Raw genomic sequence first — 21,222 nt, forward strand, 5'->3', positions numbered from 1 at the left:
AATATATTGCAGAGAAACCCAAATTATTAAAAACCATTTATGTCTTCTGAAAAAGAGAGGGAAAGAGTATATTTTATGAAGTTTAATGATTTTCTGACTAAACAAAATATTCAGTTAGTCTAAAATGTTTAACTTGATGACTTGTACACGGTTCTACATATACAACACTGAGTGAATATCAGATAGACAGATGTATTAAATAATTGTGAGTTTAAATATATATCAAAGACAATGGGTAGTAACTTAAGATTCACAGAGCTACTAACTAGTAAGACACAAAGAGTAAGCTAATAATCATCTTATTGAATGCTTGTTAATTTTCAAGGCAGTGTGCTACTAAGAGATTCACATGCATTGTCATTCCAAACCTCACCACAATACTCTTCATTCTCAGCATGGTACAGCTGAAGGGTCCCCATGGGAAAAACCATGGAGAAGTAAGCAGAATAAAGAGGGGAGCAGGAATACTCATGCCACCCCAGAGTCTTAATTTTCAGAAAGTCAACAGTAGATTATTACTAGATAACTAGTGTCTTTTTTGCTTTTCAAGCCTCTACAGATAATGAGGAACTTCTGCAGTTTCCACTGGAACTCTGTTCAGACTCACTGCCTTCTCATCCTTTCCCACCGTCTAAAGGTTGGTTAAATAAGGGAAATGCAAAAGCAAGTCCTAGTTTCTTTTATGTGTTTCTTCATTGTAGGCAGTATTACTTAATCTGAGATGAAGATTTACTCTTCATTCCCTCACTGTATGTTTCTTCATGTTCATGAAGGGGAGAAGGTAATGTTCGCCTTAATTTCTCAAGCAGTCTCTTCATAAATTATTAAGGTAATTTTTCATATGATTCCATTCTTATACCTCAAGTGTACTAAAGTTTTATTTTCAGAAATTTGGATTTCCTGAAAGTAACTTTTCACAACATGGTATATTTGATACTTACAACAGGTAATTTTTTCCGGTAACAATCAAAGCTTTTATTAAAATGTTTGGATTTTCATAGATGGCAGAATACTTACTTTCTTTGGAAAATAGAGGGGGAGATTTTGAGAGGGGCCATCACAAGTGTGAAAGTGTGTCATGGCTATAATTGAGTTGTTATATACTTGTAAGATGATTCATTTTTTCATGCAAAATATTGTACCTTTGCTTATAGCCATAAGTCTACTTAGATCTGTACAATCCTTGTAGAAAAATGGGAGGTTGTTCTTACCACTTCTCTTCTTATTTCATTGCAACTCTTATAAAAAAATTCAGAATTACTTATTTTGTTGTATTTATTTACAATAAACATACCTTTTTTCCTAGATTTTTTTATTCTGAGAAATGATGCATTTATAATTTAATAGCAAAATAACTTTTCTAATTTTTTGTTCTCTAAGACAAGTGGACTTATTTCATGATTTCTGCTTGTGAGTTATTTATCTGATATCAAACTAGTGCATTAGAAATAGTTTTATGTTCACATTACATATCATATAGATCAGTAGAGTCATTAATAAACCAGTCCGAGGCCTGTCAGTGCAGACATCCTGACTCTCACTTGAAGATAAGAAGATAAGCTATTTTCAGATTTTGAATTTTCTAACCTGATAACTGTGGTCTTCTTTCCTTTTTGTCTAAATTAAAATTCTAATTTAGGAGTCCAAAGAGACTTTTAGCATACTTCAAGTTCCTTGAAAGAATAGAGAAGAAAATTCAAATCCAAAGATAATCTGAGTTCAGATTTATAAGTTAAATATAGCCTCCAGAACAGAAAGCAGAACTGTCAGAAATCTTCCTAGAACTGACTAGATGGGAATTTTTAACAAACATCTGCTCTTTGCAGAAGTTCATGTTTCATGCATGGTTAGTTCCAAACCGATTTTAAGTATTACTTCATTTATCCTTTCCCTACTTTGGGGGTGGGGTGTAGTGGCAAGGGACGGGGTTGGGTTCAGAACCAAAAATCCAATGAATAAAAATTTCATGTATTGCTTTTCTAAAGGAATAGGTACTGTGGACTTACGGTCCCTATTAATTCTTTCTTCTGTGTTAATATCTGCTGATATCTGCAAAAATATTCAATGCTGTAATTTTGCCCTGTGTGTCCATATTATAATTTTAATTTCTGCAGTATCTTCAGAATATGTGTTCATTAGTATATTGGATATATGTCTAGTACTCTGTGAACTGAAGAGCAGGGAAAGAAGAATTTGAGCAGAATAAGTCATACCTGAACAGTATTTAAAACTTCTGCAGTTTATTTTAAGCAGTGTGGAGATGCCATGATGTGGTGTAATGAAGCAACAGCTGAGTTCTCATCTCAGTTCTGCTGCTGATGAAGTAGAAGAACTTAGGCCAGTTAACCTCTGTATGCCTCAGGTGTTCATCTGTAAATGTGGAAGGATTAAGATTCCCGCTAGTCTTTAAAATTCTGCTTCCTTAAGTTTCCATAGTTTATGGTTCATGTGACTTTGAGGAAAGGGTTTCAAAAGTTTGAAAATAATGAATCAGATCATGCCACCTCTATCATCATCACCATCACCACCATTGCAGTCATCGTAATGCTCACCATCATCGTATCTGATGTTAATGTATATAAAACTTTTTACATTGTTTAACTGCAAGACCTATGTGCTTCTCCTTGAATATTACATTTAAGAATCATCAATACACTAAAACATTGATCTGTACCTTTTTCAGTAAATTGTTTTTTGAATTGTGGTTTCTGTTGCATGCTTATTCATTGTCTTTGCTTCCTCAAGTCTTTTCCGGAGGTTGTGGGCTGTACTAAATATATTTGAAAGAGTTTTCTCAATGTAGTTTGGAAGATTGGAGGATGGGATCGGTTCTGAAAAGATCTCCAAAGAATGTAATAATAATAGTGTTGTAATTTGAATATAGTAAGTGAGTATTGTAACATCAAGAAAGGTTTTGAATAGAGAAGAGAAATACCTGAAAAAAGTTAAGCATATGAATTTAGAGGAAACAGGCAGGAGAGAAGACAGGTAATAGTGCTGGGAATAAATGCTCAAAAAACTTACCTACTTTCTTATATGCAACCACAAGAGACTCAAAAGTCAACTAATAATACTGATAAGAAAATAAGCACGCCATTTTTATAGTTTGTTTGCTCAGTTGGGTAAGCTGATAGTTGTTTCTTTTTAAATTCTGAAAGCTTTGAATTCTGATTGATTTTTCATGTTCTTATCATAGATAGGCTGTTAAAATTTTCATTCCTTTTATGTTGACAGTAGTTTCAAGAGCTGTTCATAGTGTGTTTATGAATATTTCCATCTTTTCACTTGTAGATAAACCTTTCCTTATCTTTTGGTGTTACTGAAAATGAGTGACTATTATGTGGAGAAAAATTATCCAACTACATGTATCTTAATTCACTGTACAGAGTAAGCTGGGCCTGAATTGTCCATCCATGTTCAGTTTTTTCTTGTGTTTTGTTACATTTGGTTTTGTTTCTCAAGGTAACAAAATAGTTTGATTTAAGTCTCAAATTTATGGTTGATTTGATGTAACCTTGCTGATTACCTTGCTTTTTCAGATTTATAATATTACAAAGTGCTGAGCCTAAGTAATTTCTTTAAAGGACACTAATAAGTGAAGGTCATCAAAATTCTTTGTTGAAAAAATATGGTGAGGAACATAGCTAATGTGGCATCAACATGAACTACTTCTTTTCATCTGCAGGTGTGTGATAAGAAAGAGGATGGTGTAGCAATTTTTCAGATCAGTTTTATAATCTGTTCTAGGAGTTAATATCAACATTTCCTTTAAATGATTAGAGAGAGAGAACATGAGCTCGAGCAAATATAATAAACGTGGAATCTGAAGAATGTTATCTGGGTGAAATAGTAAAAGAAATTAATGATTTTCTTATAGACTGTGGTTAATCTCAAGAATTTTATGCATGTAATTTTTAAAATCAAAGTTAGCATATTACATTGGATATATGTCTAAAGACATAAGACTTGAGGCAGTAGGCACCATATTGTGGGGCTTAAGAAATTTTATTAATGACATTGTGTGGAAATTATATACCACTATAAATCAGTCTCAAAAACTTTATATTAATCTAATCGATGATAGGACAGTAGTTTCCATTGAAATCCTGAGAATTTAAGGCTGTAAAAGGTTTGATTAAGTCAACTTTAATTCTCATGTACTGTCAGAGGAAAGTGATCTAGAAGAAAAGTTTTATACTGGCTTGGTAGTACTTTGACTTTGCTCTCTGCTGGGTGACTTCCTCAGGGTCAGCGGTATAAGCTATCAACTGGCAGGAGCGCTCATCTCTTTCAGCGGCTGCTGACTGGTGGGCCAAGAAGAGGTCAAAATCTGGATTTCAGTAGCAAAGAAAACAAGCTGACTCTTAACATTGTACTCCAAGATTAGGTATTCACAAGCAGAAGTTTTTGTTTTTATTTTTCTAATAGTCTGAGTTACTTTTTCTTTTTGTTAAATTTAAATCAATTTTAAAAGACAGTTTAACTTTGAAAACTTATTTTCCTCACATTTCAATTTAGTAATTAAAAGTATCATCTGTGAATATTATAAAAGTTAGCTTTTATTTTTTTTTCCTGCTAACTAATGGTTCTGAATTCTTACAACTATATGTAATTTTTATACTAACTAAAATTATTAACATGTCTGATTTTTTAAAAAAATATTTTTTGTCACAATGACCATGTGGTAGCAACAGTAGTAAAGCACTAATTAATGTTCTTCCCTTGACTGGTTGGCCACAACAATCAGCAGGAGTTTTTGAAATGAGAGGGGAAGGGGAAGGAAAGAGAGGAAAATGTGTGGAAAACTCATCTAAGAACTGGGAAGGAAGGAGGGAAAAAGACACTTGGTGGAGAAGCAGAGTAAAGGAATCTTAACTTGGTTCTGGCAACTTGATGGTAGAGAAGTTCAGAATCAGAGGAAGAGGAAGTGAAAAGCAAAGGAAAACTGAATTGGGTTATGACAGAAAGTAGGGGGTATTTGGAAAAAAGATATAAAGGAGGAGAATGAGGGGAGGGCTGGATGCCTGGAACGAAAGGCAGGAAAAAGAAAGGAGGAGGTTGAAGAAGAAAGACAAATGATTTAGGATGTTGTACACCCTTGGTGGGAAACTAATGACCCAGATAAAGAAATGCATTGTCTTGGTCATTTAATGTATGAATTTATCTGTGTTTTATAGTTGAATTGCTTCCCCTTGTGGACTATCCAAAATTGAATCCATTTGTCTTAATAATATAATTGTAATATGACAATTTCATTATCAGTCCACGAATATTTGAGTACCATTGTGTTAGAAGTTTATACTGACTGTTTCTGTACCTTAACTCAGTCATTTAAGTCAGATTTGAGAGCTTTTTATATATACACTATATATATGTATGTATATTTATATGTATGTGTATATATATTATTAATACATAGACAGATGTAAATGCCTCAAGACTGTAAACCAGATTTTGATTATAATAATTTAATATTGGGGCCTCCCTTGTGGCGGAGCGGTTGAACGCTGGGCTGCGAAGCTGCCCGCAGCCTCTGCAGTGCCGGTTCTATCCCCTGCCATTGGGTGAGGGTCCCATGTGGTGCGCAGACCTCTCCTGCCACCCGCTGCTCCCCTCAGCAGTGTACTTCGTCAGTCTGCCTGTTCTGTTCTCTGCCCTCCCGCGCTTCTGACTGTACCCAGTGCTTGTATAAATAAATAAATCTTTGAAAAAAAATTACTTAAAATTGAAAATTCTTAAATAGAAAAACAAAGTATAAATTTTTTTTTTTAGATTTATTTTTATTTGTACAAGAACCGGGGTACAGGCCAGATGTGTGGGAGGGTGAGAGGATCCACCAGAGACAGAGTGGGAAGCAGAACAGGCAGATCGACCAAAATACGCTGCTGAGGGGAGCAGTGGGGGAGACAGGAGAGGTCTGCTGCACCATGTGGGTTATCCCTGGCTGGGGATTGAACTCAGGCCACAGTGGCTAGTGATAGGGCTGAGACTTTAACCCTTGCACCACCAAGGAGGCCCCTACCCCACTTTTTTTAATGAGACAAATTGTCTTAGTGTTGGCCTGGAGATTGAGTATTCTTTTGTTTCTTTCTTTTTAACCAGAATTTCTAGGTTGTCAATAAGCCAGACAACTGTATTGAAGAACCTTCTCTGTCAGTACTCAGATAAAATCCCATTATTTGGGAAGCCAAACTGTATTCTGAAGCCCCAACTGACTGAACGTCTGAGATCATTAGACCCCAAACCACCCTGACATGCCCATGTGTATCTGTTGCCTGAACCAGCATGTCCCGAGCCTTCTCTCCCGTAGCAAACTTGTTACAGGCAGGCCTGCTCTCCTGTCGTGAGATCAGTAACTTCTCCCTCAGCCGTCCCTTAGTTTGAAACCTGTTATTTTAGTTTTTTTTCCCTAGACTTTATTTCAGATACATTCCTGTTTGAGAGCATGTAATAAATATTTTCCCATGCTTTTTCTCCTCTTCCCTGTTCTTTGTAAAATTCTTTGGGAAAGTAATAATATACATAGTGAAAAATCAAGTCCCATAAAAATTTATATAGGCCAAAGTAGAGCTCCCTTTCCCTTCCCTTCCTAAAAAGGCAGTTTAATGTAACAATTTATGTCTTTGCGAAGACATTAGTTTTTTTTTAAATCCCTAGTATTTTATAGATCATTGTATACCTTTGTTCTCACTTGATATATTTAGAGCTGGAAGCAGACACTGCCTACATGTTTAAGCACTCTCTTTTTAAACGCATTTGCTATTAAATTATATACATTTGCTCTTAGGGAATGCCATAACACCCAGATAATATCAAGGTATAGAAGGTAGTTTCATTTCGGTAATTTTCACACTTTTTTTTAGCTTTCTCTCCCCTATCCCTGCATTTTAAAAAATTTCACATGATTCCTAATGCCAGTGTATTTTCTGTGATTGACACTCTGTAAGTCTATACTGCTATGGCTGTGAGAGCCATGGGGCCTTCCTGCGATAGGTGAGTCTGGCGCATGCCCCATTTTATCCCAGGCTCTGCTCTGGGATCATTTCTGTGCTGAGCTATCCCTGAGATGACTGGCAAGCCTCTGAAGGTCAGTTCTGTCTCGTCATCATCCTGTAGCTTGCAGTGCCTCCTCACTCCCTCCAAAGATGGAATCACCAGTCTTGATCTGTAGTCTGAGGCCATGACGTCAAGGCATTTTGTGGACCCTTCTTAGTGAAACCGTTTATTCAGCAACTCTATATTGTAGGAGGAATGTCAGCTGCTGTGCAATCTCAATTAGTAGCAAATTGCCTCATAAAAAGAGGAAGAGGGTCTGAGAGACACTTCCAAGGCATCCAATTAGCAGAAACATTCTGTACAGAACTTATCTTTATAATCTTATCTTTGAAACATTTAACTTATTAATTTAAGAATATTAGCAAAAGATCAACACATTAGGCAGAGACAAAAAAATTTGTGCTTACATAGTTTGTAAATTTTTTTTTTTTTAAATGACCCCAGTTTTCCATAGGGTTTTTTTTAGGGTAGAGTCTGAACATTAAAATAGATTTTGAAGTATCTTTATAGTACTAGCTAAGCTTGTACAATTAAATATCTATAATAAACATATAAAATATCAGGAAAAATATTCAGTACTACTCTCCTGAGGTTACTGGAAAGGGAGTTTGCAATTCCTAGTTATTTCTGTGGTGAGCAGTCACTTGTTAGCTCTACAGAATCTTGATAACACAGACTGATAACACAGACGGAGCTGTTGACTAAAGTGCTTGGATTCGAGTCATTATGGCAAGGGAATGGATTAGTCTGGTTAGCGGCTTATGTTTATCTGTGAGACATTGGGCAGTGCCTTGTGTGCAGTTTTCATAGCACTGGCTCTCCTCTCCACCAGCATTTCCAGTCTCCCATCTGTCATTTCACTTTCTCCCCGGTGCATTGACCCCTTGTCTACCCAGTTTTCTTACATCCTGCTTTCATCCTACTACATTTGTTACTGTGTTTGTATTCACTCATGCCCGTACAGACACTCATTTTGTGTTGCAGTAACAAGTAGTCTTCTTGGCATGTTATTTATCAACTGAGCAAGAGTTCACATGTCAATAGAAACTGCGTTCTAATCCTCAATACTTCTATTTGGTTTGCTTTTATAATGAAGCCATAGAGATTTCCTCCTCTTCATCTGGCTTATAGAGAGTATTAACAAACAACAAAGAAGAGATACTGGCTTGTACTTAGCATCCAAGCTAATGTTGTTCATATTGTCTTATTAGAACACCTGGAGAGTGCAAGTTCTAACTCAGGTATACCAGCTGCACAGAGAGGTGAGTTTGCCTAATTAAGCAAATAGTCGCCCAAGGTGTTAAATTCTAGTGTGGTGGTGCCTAAGCATACAGACATCGGAGAAATGCACTGGACAAAATGGAGTAGATCCCAAGTGTGGCTTTACTGTGGTTAGACTGAATTTTAAAAATATTAAAAATGAATATTTAAATTTGATAGCATTTTAATAGTTCCTCAGCTTCTAAAAATTAAATTTTAACTCTTTTACAGTATCTTTGTAGATTAGTAGTAGTGAATGTTAACTGTTTTTAAAAGGAGAACTTGTTAGGCCCAAATGTGCCCCCTACCCCATGTTATCAGAAGTTTTATTGCCAAAATCAGACATGGAAACAATATTGACAAAAATGATTCTTTGGCTTTCCAGTAGAAAGAAAGTTTTTCAATAAAAGATAAGTCACCTCATGATTTTCTTTATGTGTTTGTCAACATTTGATTCTCATTATTTTTCTTTAATTTTAGGGTAAAAATAGGGAAGGGAATTATTTACGAAGTTTGGATTGTAAAGTCTAAAATATAAAGAGCTAAAGCATTGTATAGTCAAAAGAATGGGACAAGAAGGGAGTTAAAACACAGTTTATGGTCCTTTCACTGACGGTTTCACTACCTCCCACTTTGCTCATACTCTCCAAGACCAAGCAATTGTGACATCACCAAAAAACGCTCAGCCAGTTAACCAAGAACTTGGTTTTGGACAAATCAGTGTCTAAAGCTTGACTCTATTGTCTCTCTTACCTGACTTGAAAAGGACCATTCTTTTTCTAAGTTACAGTTAAATGACATCATCGGAAGGAGTATTATGACGAGTAAGAGACGTCATCCATATTTTTCTTTGTTTTTTCTTTTGTTTTCTGTCTGTGTTTTCAGCAACGTCAGTTGATTACAGTTCCTTTGCAGACAGATGCAGCAGCTGGATAGAGCTCATTAAACTGAAAGCTCAGACCATAAGACGCGGATCAATTAAGACAAGTAGGCGGATGTTTCTACCACATTATGATCTGAGAAGCATATTCCTGATTTTCCAGTGGTGAAGGCTAGACCTTACTACCCAATAATAACATTGCCAATCAATCATGCACTGGAGTGTGAAAGCTGCAGACTCTGATGGTCGTTTAGCATGAGTTATTAGTGCCCTTTAGATTTGTTCATTTTAACTGTACAATTGTGTTCTCAAATTTTTATTTTTTGTGAAGGTGGTATTAAAAGTATATAAATAGATAATATGTACCAGTTCTAATGGAAGGCAATAATCAGCTCTCTTATTGAAGAGACATTCTTCCAGGACTCAATGTACAATGTGGCATCTGTTAGTTTACAAAATATGATTTCCAGAGGGCTAAAAGAATAAGACCTTTCTGGAGAAAGTTAACCCTTATCTCACTGCTAAAATCAGGATCAGTACTTAAATGGTTTTTACCTGTATTGCATGTGTTTTGGTAGACTTTGAGGTAGATGTATTTTAGTGAAAGTTTATAACATTGAAAGTGAATGATCTATATTTCAGAACAATCACAGAATATGGAAGCAGCCAAATCTGGCTTTGAATACTAGGAGTACCAGTTTGATAGCTGTGTGACCTTGGGCAAGTTGTTTAACTTCTCTGAGCCTCAGTTTCCTCATGTGTAAAATGAGAATAATAATTCCTATGTTGCTGGGTTGTAAGGATTAGATACATATACTGGCCTACAGTGATTATTTGATAAGTGGTAGCTATTTTCATTTTATAAACAACTTTTAGACAGCCAAGGTCATTTGTTAAGTTTTAAAAATTAAAAGTTCATTTAATCGAAAAAGTTTGCAAAAGCAATCCATTACAACTTAAGGTTGTAAACTTAAGGTTTATCTACAAGTTGACAATGATGAAGTCGTCTGAAAAAGATGGAAAATGGTACTGGGAATACAACTTTCACACTCTTTTTGGAATAATTTGTTCCTACAGCAGATAATTTTTAATGCTCTGCCGCTTTTTCTTTTCCTTCACTTTATAACGATCATTGTGTGTGTAGCTACACCGCATCAACATTTTCTTTTGCAGGAATGCCATTTTTCTTCCAAAACAATTCCACTCCAGCATTTCCTCTTGTATTTTTCTTTCTCTCTTTAATTGCATGTAATGCATGATCATTTCTTTTCTTTCATGACATGGCTTAGCCTCACAGACAGCTGAATGTCACCACTTATATGGACACCTTAGGGAGTGATCATGCTGCCAGCCATCTGATCTTGGTGCTTTCTCTTTTTTCTCCAATTTTAGCTGTGACAGTCGAAAAACCAAGTCCAATGGGTGAAGGAAATTTCCGGAGTCGTTCTACTCCACCTTGTGCAAATTCTACAGTAGGGGTTGTTAAGATGACACCTCTTTCTTTCATTCCTGGAGCAAAAATAACTAAATATCTTGGAATAATCAACATGTTTTTTATTCGAGAAACCACTTCTCTGCGGGAGGTAAATTTGTAGATGTTATTTCATTGTTAATTGTGAATTTTCTCCAATTGAAGATATTAGTAATAAAGCCAAATGTTTCAAATTATTTTTTTGCCAGAAGTAACACATATCATCTTCACTGCAACAGCCTATTTGGATTGATTCTAGGTTACATGTGACAAATTTCATAAGGCAGCCAGTATTATCATGGAAATTGTGTTAAATTTAAATCCACTTATTATGAGAAATCCCAGATCCTTATATGACAAATACAGCAAATACATTTATTCATGTTTGAGTAGAGGTTTCAAACAGCCCTGAAAGAACAGCTTAGTTTTCTCAGTAGTTGCCTGTGATATTTTTAAATAGCAATTCTTTTTTCAAAAATATAATTTATTTATATATTTTACATCATTGTTTGTTTTTGTAGTTTGCTTTCTTCTCTCAGGTGTAGTCCCCATAAATTCCCACCACCAAGTCGCCCGTGAACCATCACCACAGTCCCTTGTGCTCACCCCTCCCATTTTGATCCCTCTCCCTTCCCCTCCCCTGCAGAATGTCTCTGATTTATAGTTGCCTATTAATTTTGTATTTTTAATTTATTATTATTATTTTTTAAATAGAAATTCTTTCGGGACTACAATGAGAAAGGTAGGGGACTATGTAGTAGATAAATGTCCATGGGATAGTTTATATAATTTAACTCTATCATTTCCTCCCTCTGAAAAAGAATGAGTCTGCCCATCTTCTTCCACTCTGACCATCAGGGTATGAGAATGTCATTTATTCAGATTCTTTTTATATATTTTTTACATCATTGTTCATTTTTAAACAATGTTTTCTTCCCCCACCCCTCAGGCGTAGTTCCCATAGAGTTTCCTTCACCAAGGCACCCATGCACCGTCACCACAATCCCCTGTGCTCCTTCCTCCTTCCCTCCAACCCACTCCTTCCTCTTCTCCTGCAGATTCTTACCTTACACTATGAATCATTAAACTTCAATATGTTTATAAAATAACAGTAGTTATATCTTACTTGATGTGGTCAAAGTTAATCAGAGTCAGCCTGTTAATATCTTTCATTACATTAAATTTAATTTGAATTTAAATTGAAGAAAAATTATATTTGTATTATATCACATTATGGAACAGGGCTGTCAAGCAAGTTGATATTGTGAATAGGGAAATTTTAAAGTTTTTTAATCAAATTTTACTTTAGCAGCAGTTTATTTATTTATTTTTTTAACACATTCACTACCCTGGTAACTTACCAATGATTTTCCCCCATTGTTCACCAGCAGTGTTTCTATACTTAGAAATAACAGCTCACATACTATTTTTTAAAAAGATTTATTTTATTTATCACATACTATTTTTTAACATTATGCTCACAGTCTGTACCCAGTACAGTGCCTGGTGCAGAGTAAACACAAGATGCTTTTGTGTAAGTGAGTGGAAGACTTTTGTCAGATTAATTAGTAGATGTTCCTTTTAAGATAAATTAGTTTTTAAATCATATTCTAGTTACGATGATATGATAAAGAAACTATCTTAAGGTATTCTCAAAAACCTTTTAATATAGAAATAAAATAGATGGTACTTATTAGTCTATTAAGTTTGACCAAGAAAGTTGGGTGTGAGGTGGAATAGACTGGTGGCTTGACTTCTTTTCTAATGTTCTTAATAGCACATGGATATTGCAGTATTTTGAATTCATATATTTTATTTCCTAAGTGGCTTCTGTGCTGCTTAAGTAACGACCCCAAAGTGTGCTTTCGCAGTAGATTTCTCTTCCATAGAGATCTATAATATTAAATGTGTGGCATAATACCACTTATTTATTCAATTGCCTCATGAGTTATTTGCTTACAGTCATTTAATCTTTTTCAAATTAGTAGTCTATTTGTAGTCTCTGTTACTCTGCCATTGGAATTACTTGATTTAAAAGGTAGTGGGAAAACTGATAAGAGTAAAAGGAAAAAAAATGTGCTGAGCTGTGATTGAGTTGGAGGCGGGCTGAACCAACTCACTTAATCCCTTCATTCTAAATAGATGCCTTTACAAAACTAGAATCCTCTGGATTTTCGGAAAGAGATGGCCAGATCAAATGGTTTTCGAGCTGCATTCTGTTTTGCCTCTGATTTCCAGTTTAACACAGAATTTTTTTCTTGGCTGTGAATAACTTCCAATAGAGTTTGTTGAAAACTTAGGTTGAAAAGTATTTTAAGCTGCTGGCTAGCCTTTGGTTTATGTTTTGTTTATTTTTTGGACAAGGAAAAAATGCTCTAAATTATTGGATTTCATCCCCTAACAAATATGAATGGAATTCTTACTATGATGCTTGTGAACTAGGTGTTAGCATATGGTCATGAGCAAAGCAGGTGCAGCCCTTGACCTGATGGTATTTACATCTATCATGGGGGACATGAGACAAATAAGTCACATGACTAATGTCTATAGCTATAGCAACATAAAGTACTATGACAGGCTACCTGAGAATATAGTAGAGGAACTGAATTTGTATTTGTCAGTCAGGGATGATATTTAAGGAAGGTCCCTGTAAACTGGGGATGAAGGATCAAGTGGGAATTATCCTAGTGGAAAACTGGTTGAGGAACCCCCAGAAATGGCACATGCAGTGACCCCCACAACAGGAAAAGTGCTGATGCCTTTGAGAAACTGACACAAGGCATTTGTGACTGGATCCAGATTTAGAATAGTCAATATAAAATACAGGAATGTTTTGTTATTTTTGTCACCAGTTTATTTGAATGATAATGGGAATAATTTGATAGAGCAAGATGTTAAAGATGGAGGAACACTTTGAAGTCTTGCTCTGCACTTTTTTACTACCTGTGTGGTCACAGCTGGTCAGGGCCACATTTTTACAAAATCTCTGAGCTGTTTCATCATCTGTAAAGTAAGGATACTGATCCTTATTTTAGACACGTGTCCAGTAAATTTGTTCATTCTTGCAACAAGTCCCCATTATGAAGGAAATTAAAATGTTTATCCATTATATTAAGGTCATTTAAGATGTTTTAACATTCTTTAACATTTTCTGTATATTCATGTGTACATACATGGTTTGATTTTCCTGTACATTATTTTTCAGGAAGGAGGAGTCAGTGGTTTTCTCCATGCTTTTATTGCTGAGGTGTTTGCAATGGTGAGAGCTCATGTGGCTGCCTTGGGAGGAAATGCTGTTGTCTCCTACATAATGAAGCAGTGTGTCTTCATGGAGAATCCAAATAAAAACCAGGTGAGACATAGTAAAAATCTCTGATGGGAGGACCTGTGAATTTCACCATGGCCTTCCACTTCCCATCTTCCCCTCCAAGAAAGAATTGTTTTTCAGAGCTCTTTGATTCTAGATACTTAAAATGTTTCAGTGAATATATTAATAACCATGATCACACATAGGTCAAATGCTATTTTCCCATCCCAAGGGATTAGTTACTACTCTTAGACTTCTGAAAGTTTTGTTCTTAAGTTACTGTTCCTGCCATCTTCTGCTGGGTCTTTGGGATATGGTTATAGCTCCCTGAGGAGAGTTAAAGATGCCTTCTAGCTGGGACTGGTGCTGTTGGGTCTGACTGTAGCGCTGGTGAAGAGCATATCATGGAGGGCCACCTGTTGTTTCTAAGAAGCAGAGTCAGTTTGTTAATGAGGACAAAGGAGTATTGCTGAGGTTGCTTAATTTTTTTCAGCATCATACATATTTTTTTGAGCTTAGTATAATTTATTTTTTCCTATTTATTTATCTTATTACAGTAACATTGTTTTACATTTCTGGGCTCTCATTTCTATTCCATTAGTCTATGTGGCTATTTTTATTCCAATACCATATGTTTTGATTGCTGTGGCTTTATAGTTTGATGGTTTGGGAGTGTGTTACCACCATTCTTCCTCTTCTTTGTCAGGATTACTTTGGCTATTCAGTCTTTAGTGTTTCATAGACATTTAAGTGATGTTTGCTCTACTTCTTTGCTCCATTGAAAGTTTGATAGAAATTGCACTGAAGCTTTCAATGTTCTTCATGATGTCAGTACCAGTCTAGAGGGATTAGGGGGAGTGCTGCCCAGTGCACTGTCACTGTTCTTTTCATTGGGGATCTGGCCTGCTCCCCAAGTGCTCTGCACATATTTCCCTTTGGATGTTTGCCTCTACACTGCTCACTTCTCCCTTCCACAGGTCCTACTGCCAAGTGATAGCACTGCATTTTGTGGAGTAGTAGCCTCTCCACCCCAGACCACAGCCTCCAAGAATTTCTCTCCACCCACCTTCTGTTTAGTGAAGCTTAAATCTCCTCGGTGTTCCTTCTGGTGCAGTCTGTGCTGTTCTCAAGTCTCCAAGAGGTGTTCCAGTTTCACCCCAAGTCACAGGACCCTTTGGGTGCAGCACTTTCAATTGTTCTCAGAGCTAGCTAAGCAAGAAACCCACTCAATGCTGTGTTGATCCTTAGGTTACATTTCAGAATACCTTTCTTTCATCAGTTTTGGGAAGACACTTAAAATTATTAAACATTCCTTTAAAAATTAAATATAATAGTTTTTTGAGTTTCTTTTCCTGTGACCTTCTTACCCTTTACCCATTTTTTTTTGGGGGGGGGGGTGTCTGTCTTTTCTCCAATGATTGATTAGCCTGTGCTTTTTCAGCTGATAACACTGTCTCTCATGAACAGAAGCATATGGGCTTCCCTGGTGGCGCAAGGGGTTAAGATGCAACCTATGAAGCTATCCGCAGCCACCGCAGCACGAGTTCGATCCCCGGCCAGGGAGCTACCCACATGGCACAGCAGACCTTTCCTGATTCACCTGTTGCTCCCCTCAGCAGTGTATTTCAGTCAATCTGCCTGTTCTGTTCCCCACTCTGTCTCTGGTGAATCCTCTTACCCCCTGCACCTCTGGCCTGTACCCCAGTTCTTGTATGCATAAATAAATAAATCTTTAAAAAAAATATATATATATAGTTGAGTTTGTGACTGACCATATCCTGTTGTTCTTACAGGCGCAGTGTCTTATCAATGTAAGTGGTGATGCAGTGATATTTGTTCGTGAATCTGAATTAGAAGTGGTCTCAACTCAGCAACCTCCTGTCAACTGCCAGATCTCATGTACTGGAGGAGAAGTTACAACCTGAAGTAAATGAGAGAGAAAGAGGGCAACTCAATGAAATTCACCTGTCTCCATTGTTTTGTCATTAATTATCTTACTAGACGTTTTACAAATTGAGATAATTAAGAAAAGTTGATACATTGAGTAGATTGATTTATCTGGAATCTCATGGAGGCACAAGAGCTTTCTAATCTTGACATTTGCCAAATCTAGACAGATGTGCCCTGTGGAATCTTGTCTCTTCAGTAACTTGATATAAATTTCTCAAAGAACTGTAGCAAAGATGGAAGCTATTAGTAGTTTGTGTTGATTTTTAATGAAATTGTAATTTTACAAATGAAATGGGAAGATTATCAGGAAACTGGGAAAGCTGCCCTAATGTGATTTAGGAAAACTAAGCAAGAAATTCAGATTTTTAATGAATAAACAGTCTGATTTAAAGAATGTTTTGGGAGACTGTAGAAAGGTTTTCAGGAAACTATTATGTGAGTTTCTTTAATGTGTTTTGTTTTGATGAGGAATTTGGTAACAACTGAAAAGGAAAGTGCTTCAACCATCTTTTAAAAAGAAGTTAAAATTTTTCTACTTGTGTCCATATATCCTAACTACTAAAAAAGAAAAAGTAATCTATCAGAGCTAGTGTCCTTTCATTTTTAGTTTTAATAATGTCTGTTAGGAGGGAGGAAAAAAAATCACCATGTAACTTTGTAACTGACCAAATTTTAGTAGCATCTAATTTGTCTAGAAGAGGCTTGGCTTTAATTGGGGAGAAAATGTCAGTAAAGTTTTTGAAGTAGTTCCCATTAGTAGGAACATAAAATTATTTTCTGATAAAATTATTCTGTACTCCTACCAAATAAACGGAATTTTAGTAATATTGTAGGGAGTTTCGATGGTGAGTTAGACTGTATTTGGCATAGAATTTGAAATGTAACTTGAATGTAAATATGCTGCAAAACATTGAATGTATACATAGAAATATTTCTCTGTCCATGCCAAATACCTATTATAAATGAACCTTAAAAAAGTACATTCCTCCTTTGCACAATAAAATTTCTTTATAAAACTCATGATTTTGTTCTTCCAGAATAACGAGCTGCCCTACAGATTTGGAGTCATTTCCTTGTTATCACAGGTGTCAATATTTTTCTGTATTTTGTTTATAATTTTATTTTTTAAATAAAAAATTTCGTAAACTGGTATGTTTCTAAATCTCTTTTTTTACGCCTTGATATAGTTCTGACAGTTGTCTGAAAACATTTTTCATGTGATCATCTTCATTTTTCCTTCAGTCAACAAATTTATTGTGCATCTGCTGTATGCAAGACCTGTTCTTAATTTGGGGGAAAAATATCCATATGTAGGTGATATTTTCATCACCTTTGGTAGGGAGGTATTCAACACTGTGTACTGAATGCCTACTGGATTCCAGAGCAGTTTTAGGCAGTGAACAAAATACAGTTTCTTAGCCTTGTGGAACTTACTGAAATCAGTGGCTACCCAAGTTAACAAGTCGTCCAAAGTGGCAGACAGTACTATAAACCCTTGCTAATAGGTACTGAATTGTTTACTAAATGCCAATCTAGTACTTGTAGTTTTGCATTAACTCTCCTAAATTTCACAGAAACATGGGTAAGCCCCATTTTCTAGTTAAGAAAGCGGAGTAGAGAGTTTATATGATTCACCCAAACACACAACAAATATTCAAGCCAGGATTAAAGCAAGGCTTCAAAACCCGCACTATTAAATGGGAAAATGTGTACAGCTTGCGGTGAAGTTAGTTTCTCAAAGGAGAAGATACTTAAGCTCAGTCTGGAAAAGTAAACATTTCACTGGAATTGAATTCATAGTTTTATTTATATATCAGTCCATCCATTCATCCATCTTAGTGTGTTTCAGAGTCCTTTCATCAGGAAAGTCAAAACATTTTTTAAATTAGATTTTAAACATTTATATAACAGAGAGTGGCTCCTCCAAAGATGTCCGAGCTAATGTTCATACTGTGAATCTTTTACCTTATATGACTTCGTAGATGTGATCAAGGTTGTTAAAAAAGTTGATCTTGAGATACGGATATTACCCATGTTACCTACCAGGGTCCTAGAATCTAATCACAAGAATTTTAAAACTGCAAGAAGTGGATAGAAGAGCAGCTCAGACTTCTACAGAAGATGGACCCACCCCTACATTGCTGGCTATGAAGCTGCTGAGAAAAAATGTGGGTGATTTCTAGACACTGGGAGTGGACCTCAGCTGACAGCCAGCAAGGAAATGGGGTGTCTCAGTCCAACACCCACAAGGAACTGAATTTTGCCAACAGCTAGAATGAGTAAGGAGATGGATTTTCTCCTGAAGAATGGAACAGAGTTCTGCCACTAGCTTCCATTTAGCTTTGTGAAACCCTTACTAGTCTTCCCTTACTAGACTATTACTGTAATGTTACAATCGTGTTGTCTAAACTACTAAATTTCTGGTCATCTGTTCTGGTTACAAAGGAAAGTGAATACAAATTCTGATTAGTTCTGATTAGTTAAACTAATATATATAACTTTATATTATCAGAGACATATAAAGTTACCATATAGTTGGGCTATTTTTGGTAAAATCTGATATGAAATGCTGCACCCTACTCGAGGGCCAAATACAATCTTCTCTCTTATATTTTCTGGTTTTTTGCATACCCCTTGATTTTTTTGTTGGTAAGATGGGTGGAGTGGGGGCTGCAGGAGGATGACAGGACTGGGGGAAGGTAACAAGCTCAAAGGTCCTCAGACCAGTTGGGATCTCCCAGCTTTACAGTCTCAAAAAGCTTGGCTAGTTAGCAGAAATCCGGTCTCCCACCTCTGAGGTCACCTCCACTTCTAGAATTGTCCAAGAACTGCAAGAGCTCTATGCAGTGCATGCCCTGTCTCCCAAGGGGTGGGTTCAGCTTCCACATTAAGCAGTTAGAATACTGAAACCTCTTCAAGAAGTTGTATTTTCTTCTCACTGTCACATGATGTCGCTGTTGGAATGGGTTTCACAAAGTTGAACACTCGCTAACTTGTCTCCAGCAGTGATTATGCTGAACTTACCAAGATTTAACCGTTTTCTAGGATTCTGCAAACTTTCAGTTCCGAGTGCTGTTAACAATAAATTTTGAGAGAGCTTCTTATACGCATTAGATAACGTTTTTTTTTTTTAAAAAAAAATACAAGAGGCTGACTTGAAAATTTTTCTCTCGATCCGTGGCTGAGGGAGATTTTAAATTTTGAGGTGATCTAATTCACTTTTTTCTCTTGAGATTAGTGGTTTTCTTTTTTGTATTTCTAGAAATGTTTGCCTAACCCAACATGAAAAAAAGTAATCTAGAAATTTTACGGTTTTTGGTTTTACATTTCGATATATGATCATGTCATGTTTTGTATGTGGTGTGAGTTAAGGGAAAAGTTCTGTTGTTTCATTTTGGTTTTGAATATGGACATCTAATTGCCACAGCTCAATTAATTGAAAAGACTAATTTTTCTACACTGGATTGACTTGTTGAAATCACATGTGTGGTTGCCACACATGTATATAGTCCTACTTCTGGCTCTGCCATGTGTTTTACTTGTCTGTAAGATTTCCAATATTGCGGCACTATTTACAGTAGCTAAGATATGGAAACCACCGAAATGCCCCAAAACAGATGACTGGATCAAGAAGATGTGATATATAAACAATGGAATACTGTTCAGCAATCAAAAAATATAAACTTGGTCCTCTGTGGTGGTGTAGGGGTTAAATCTTAGTGCTATCACTTCTGTGGCCTGAGTTCTATTCCAACCAGGGAATTTGGGTGGAATTCTCACACATGGCACAACAGACCTCTCCTGTCTCACCCACTGCTCCCCTCAGCAGTGTATTTCAGTATATCTGCTCCCCATTCTGTCTCTTGTGAATCCTTTTACCCTTGCAGCTCTGGCCTATACTCCATTTTGTGTATGCATAAATAGAAAAAAATTTTTTTAAAAAAAGATAAACTCATTTACAGGAACATGGATGGACCTGGAAGGGATCATGATCAGTGAATAAGTCAGAAGGAAAGAGAAAAATACTGCATGGTTCACTTGGGAGGAACAAAAGGGAAAAAAGGGATGGGGGCAGACAAAAATAGAGGGCAAACTATAATTGGGGATATTCAGCTGGGGAGAGGGAAGGACGGGGATCCAAACATGGGAGGGAAGAGCACAAGAGAATATGGTGACAGTTTTTGGGTGTCTTGGTGGTGGTAATTTTATGGGGACCACACCTGGGAGGAGAATGAACTATGATGTAAAAAAGTGTATCAATAAAAATTAAAGATTTCCACGATCACACCACCTTGATAACTTATACTTTATTAAGTACAACTTTACTAAGTATAAGTTATCAAGTATATAAAGTATACTTTATACTTTGTTCACATTCTTCAAAACAATTTTTTTCACAGTTCTAGTTCCTTTGCTTTTTTCATATAAATTTTAAAATTGCTTGTTAACTGGTATTTATAGTTTGTGCTGAAACTGTAGACGATTTAGCGACCATTGACTGTTTAACAATATTGTCTCTTCCACTCCGTGGACTATTTCTCTTTGTTTACTCAGGTCTTGTTCGATTTCTCTCATCAAGGTTTGGTAGTTTCTAGTATATAAAACTTGCACATTGATATGGGCCTTTTCATCTAAGAACTTCACTGTTTTGTTTTGGTTTTAATTTCTAGTAGTTGCTCATCATTAGTGTGGACAAATGTAATTGATATTTTTTATATTGATCTTGTAGCCTGAAGTCATGTATTGATTCCAGTAGTTTTTGGTGATTATTTGGGGTTTTATGTAGACAATCATGTTGTGACTGTGAACAGGGAACTTTGTTTTTTCCTTTCCAACCTCTATGACTATATTTTTCTTGTGCCTTATAACATTTCCTTACTAATAATTATCATATTAACTTAATAAGTATCATGTAAAATGGTAAGAGTGGAGGTCTTAGCCTTTGTCCAGACCTCAGGAGGAAGGCATTCTGTCTTTCACTGATGTTATATTTGGGTTTTCCCCAGATGCTCTTTGAATTTTGTCAGATGCCACTTCTCCACCCATTGACTGAGATAATCATTTAGATCTTCTTTAAGTCCTTCATATATGGTGAATTACATTTCATGATTTTCAAACATTAAGCCAAATGTCCCCTTGTCTTTTGTTTTCCAGAACAATTTGTCTAAAATCAATGCTGTAAGTCCTGTATATATGTGCTAGAATTTGCCAATAAAGCCATTTAAGATTTTAGGGTTTTTTTTTGTTGTTGTTGGAAAGCGTTCAAAGTATGAATTGATTTTACTAATAGACCCGGGA

General features: G+C 36.0%; 1 protein-coding gene across 7 annotated transcripts in view; it reads left to right on the forward strand.

Annotated features, from left to right (window-relative positions):
- Positions 1-17,068, forward strand: part of C2CD5 (C2 calcium dependent domain containing 5) — an 86,983-nt gene extending 69,915 nt beyond the window's left edge. For 2 of the 7 annotated variants that reach the window (XM_037514230.2, XM_037514233.2), the window contains 4 exons: positions 551-637; positions 10,589-10,779; positions 13,873-14,019; positions 15,768-17,068. In XM_037514230.2, the coding sequence (XP_037370127.1) occupies positions 551-637; positions 10,589-10,779; positions 13,873-14,019; positions 15,768-15,899 (557 nt within the window). In that variant the 3' untranslated portion in view covers positions 15,900-17,068. Of the gene's footprint in view, positions 1-550; positions 638-3,539; positions 4,388-8,267; positions 8,319-9,201; positions 9,304-10,588; positions 10,780-13,872; positions 14,020-15,767 lie in introns of those variants that run through there. The other 5 variants (XM_037514232.2, XM_037514228.2, XM_037514229.2 and 2 more) reach the window with 5 other exon arrangements.
- The last annotated feature ends 4,154 nt before the right edge of the window (positions 17,069-21,222 follow it).

Source organism: Talpa occidentalis, unplaced genomic scaffold, assembly GCF_014898055.3.
Source record: "Talpa occidentalis isolate TD23 unplaced genomic scaffold, MPIMG_talOcc4v2.1 talOcc4.16, whole genome shotgun sequence".
Lineage (NCBI taxonomy): Eukaryota > Metazoa > Chordata > Mammalia > Eulipotyphla > Talpidae > Talpa > Talpa occidentalis.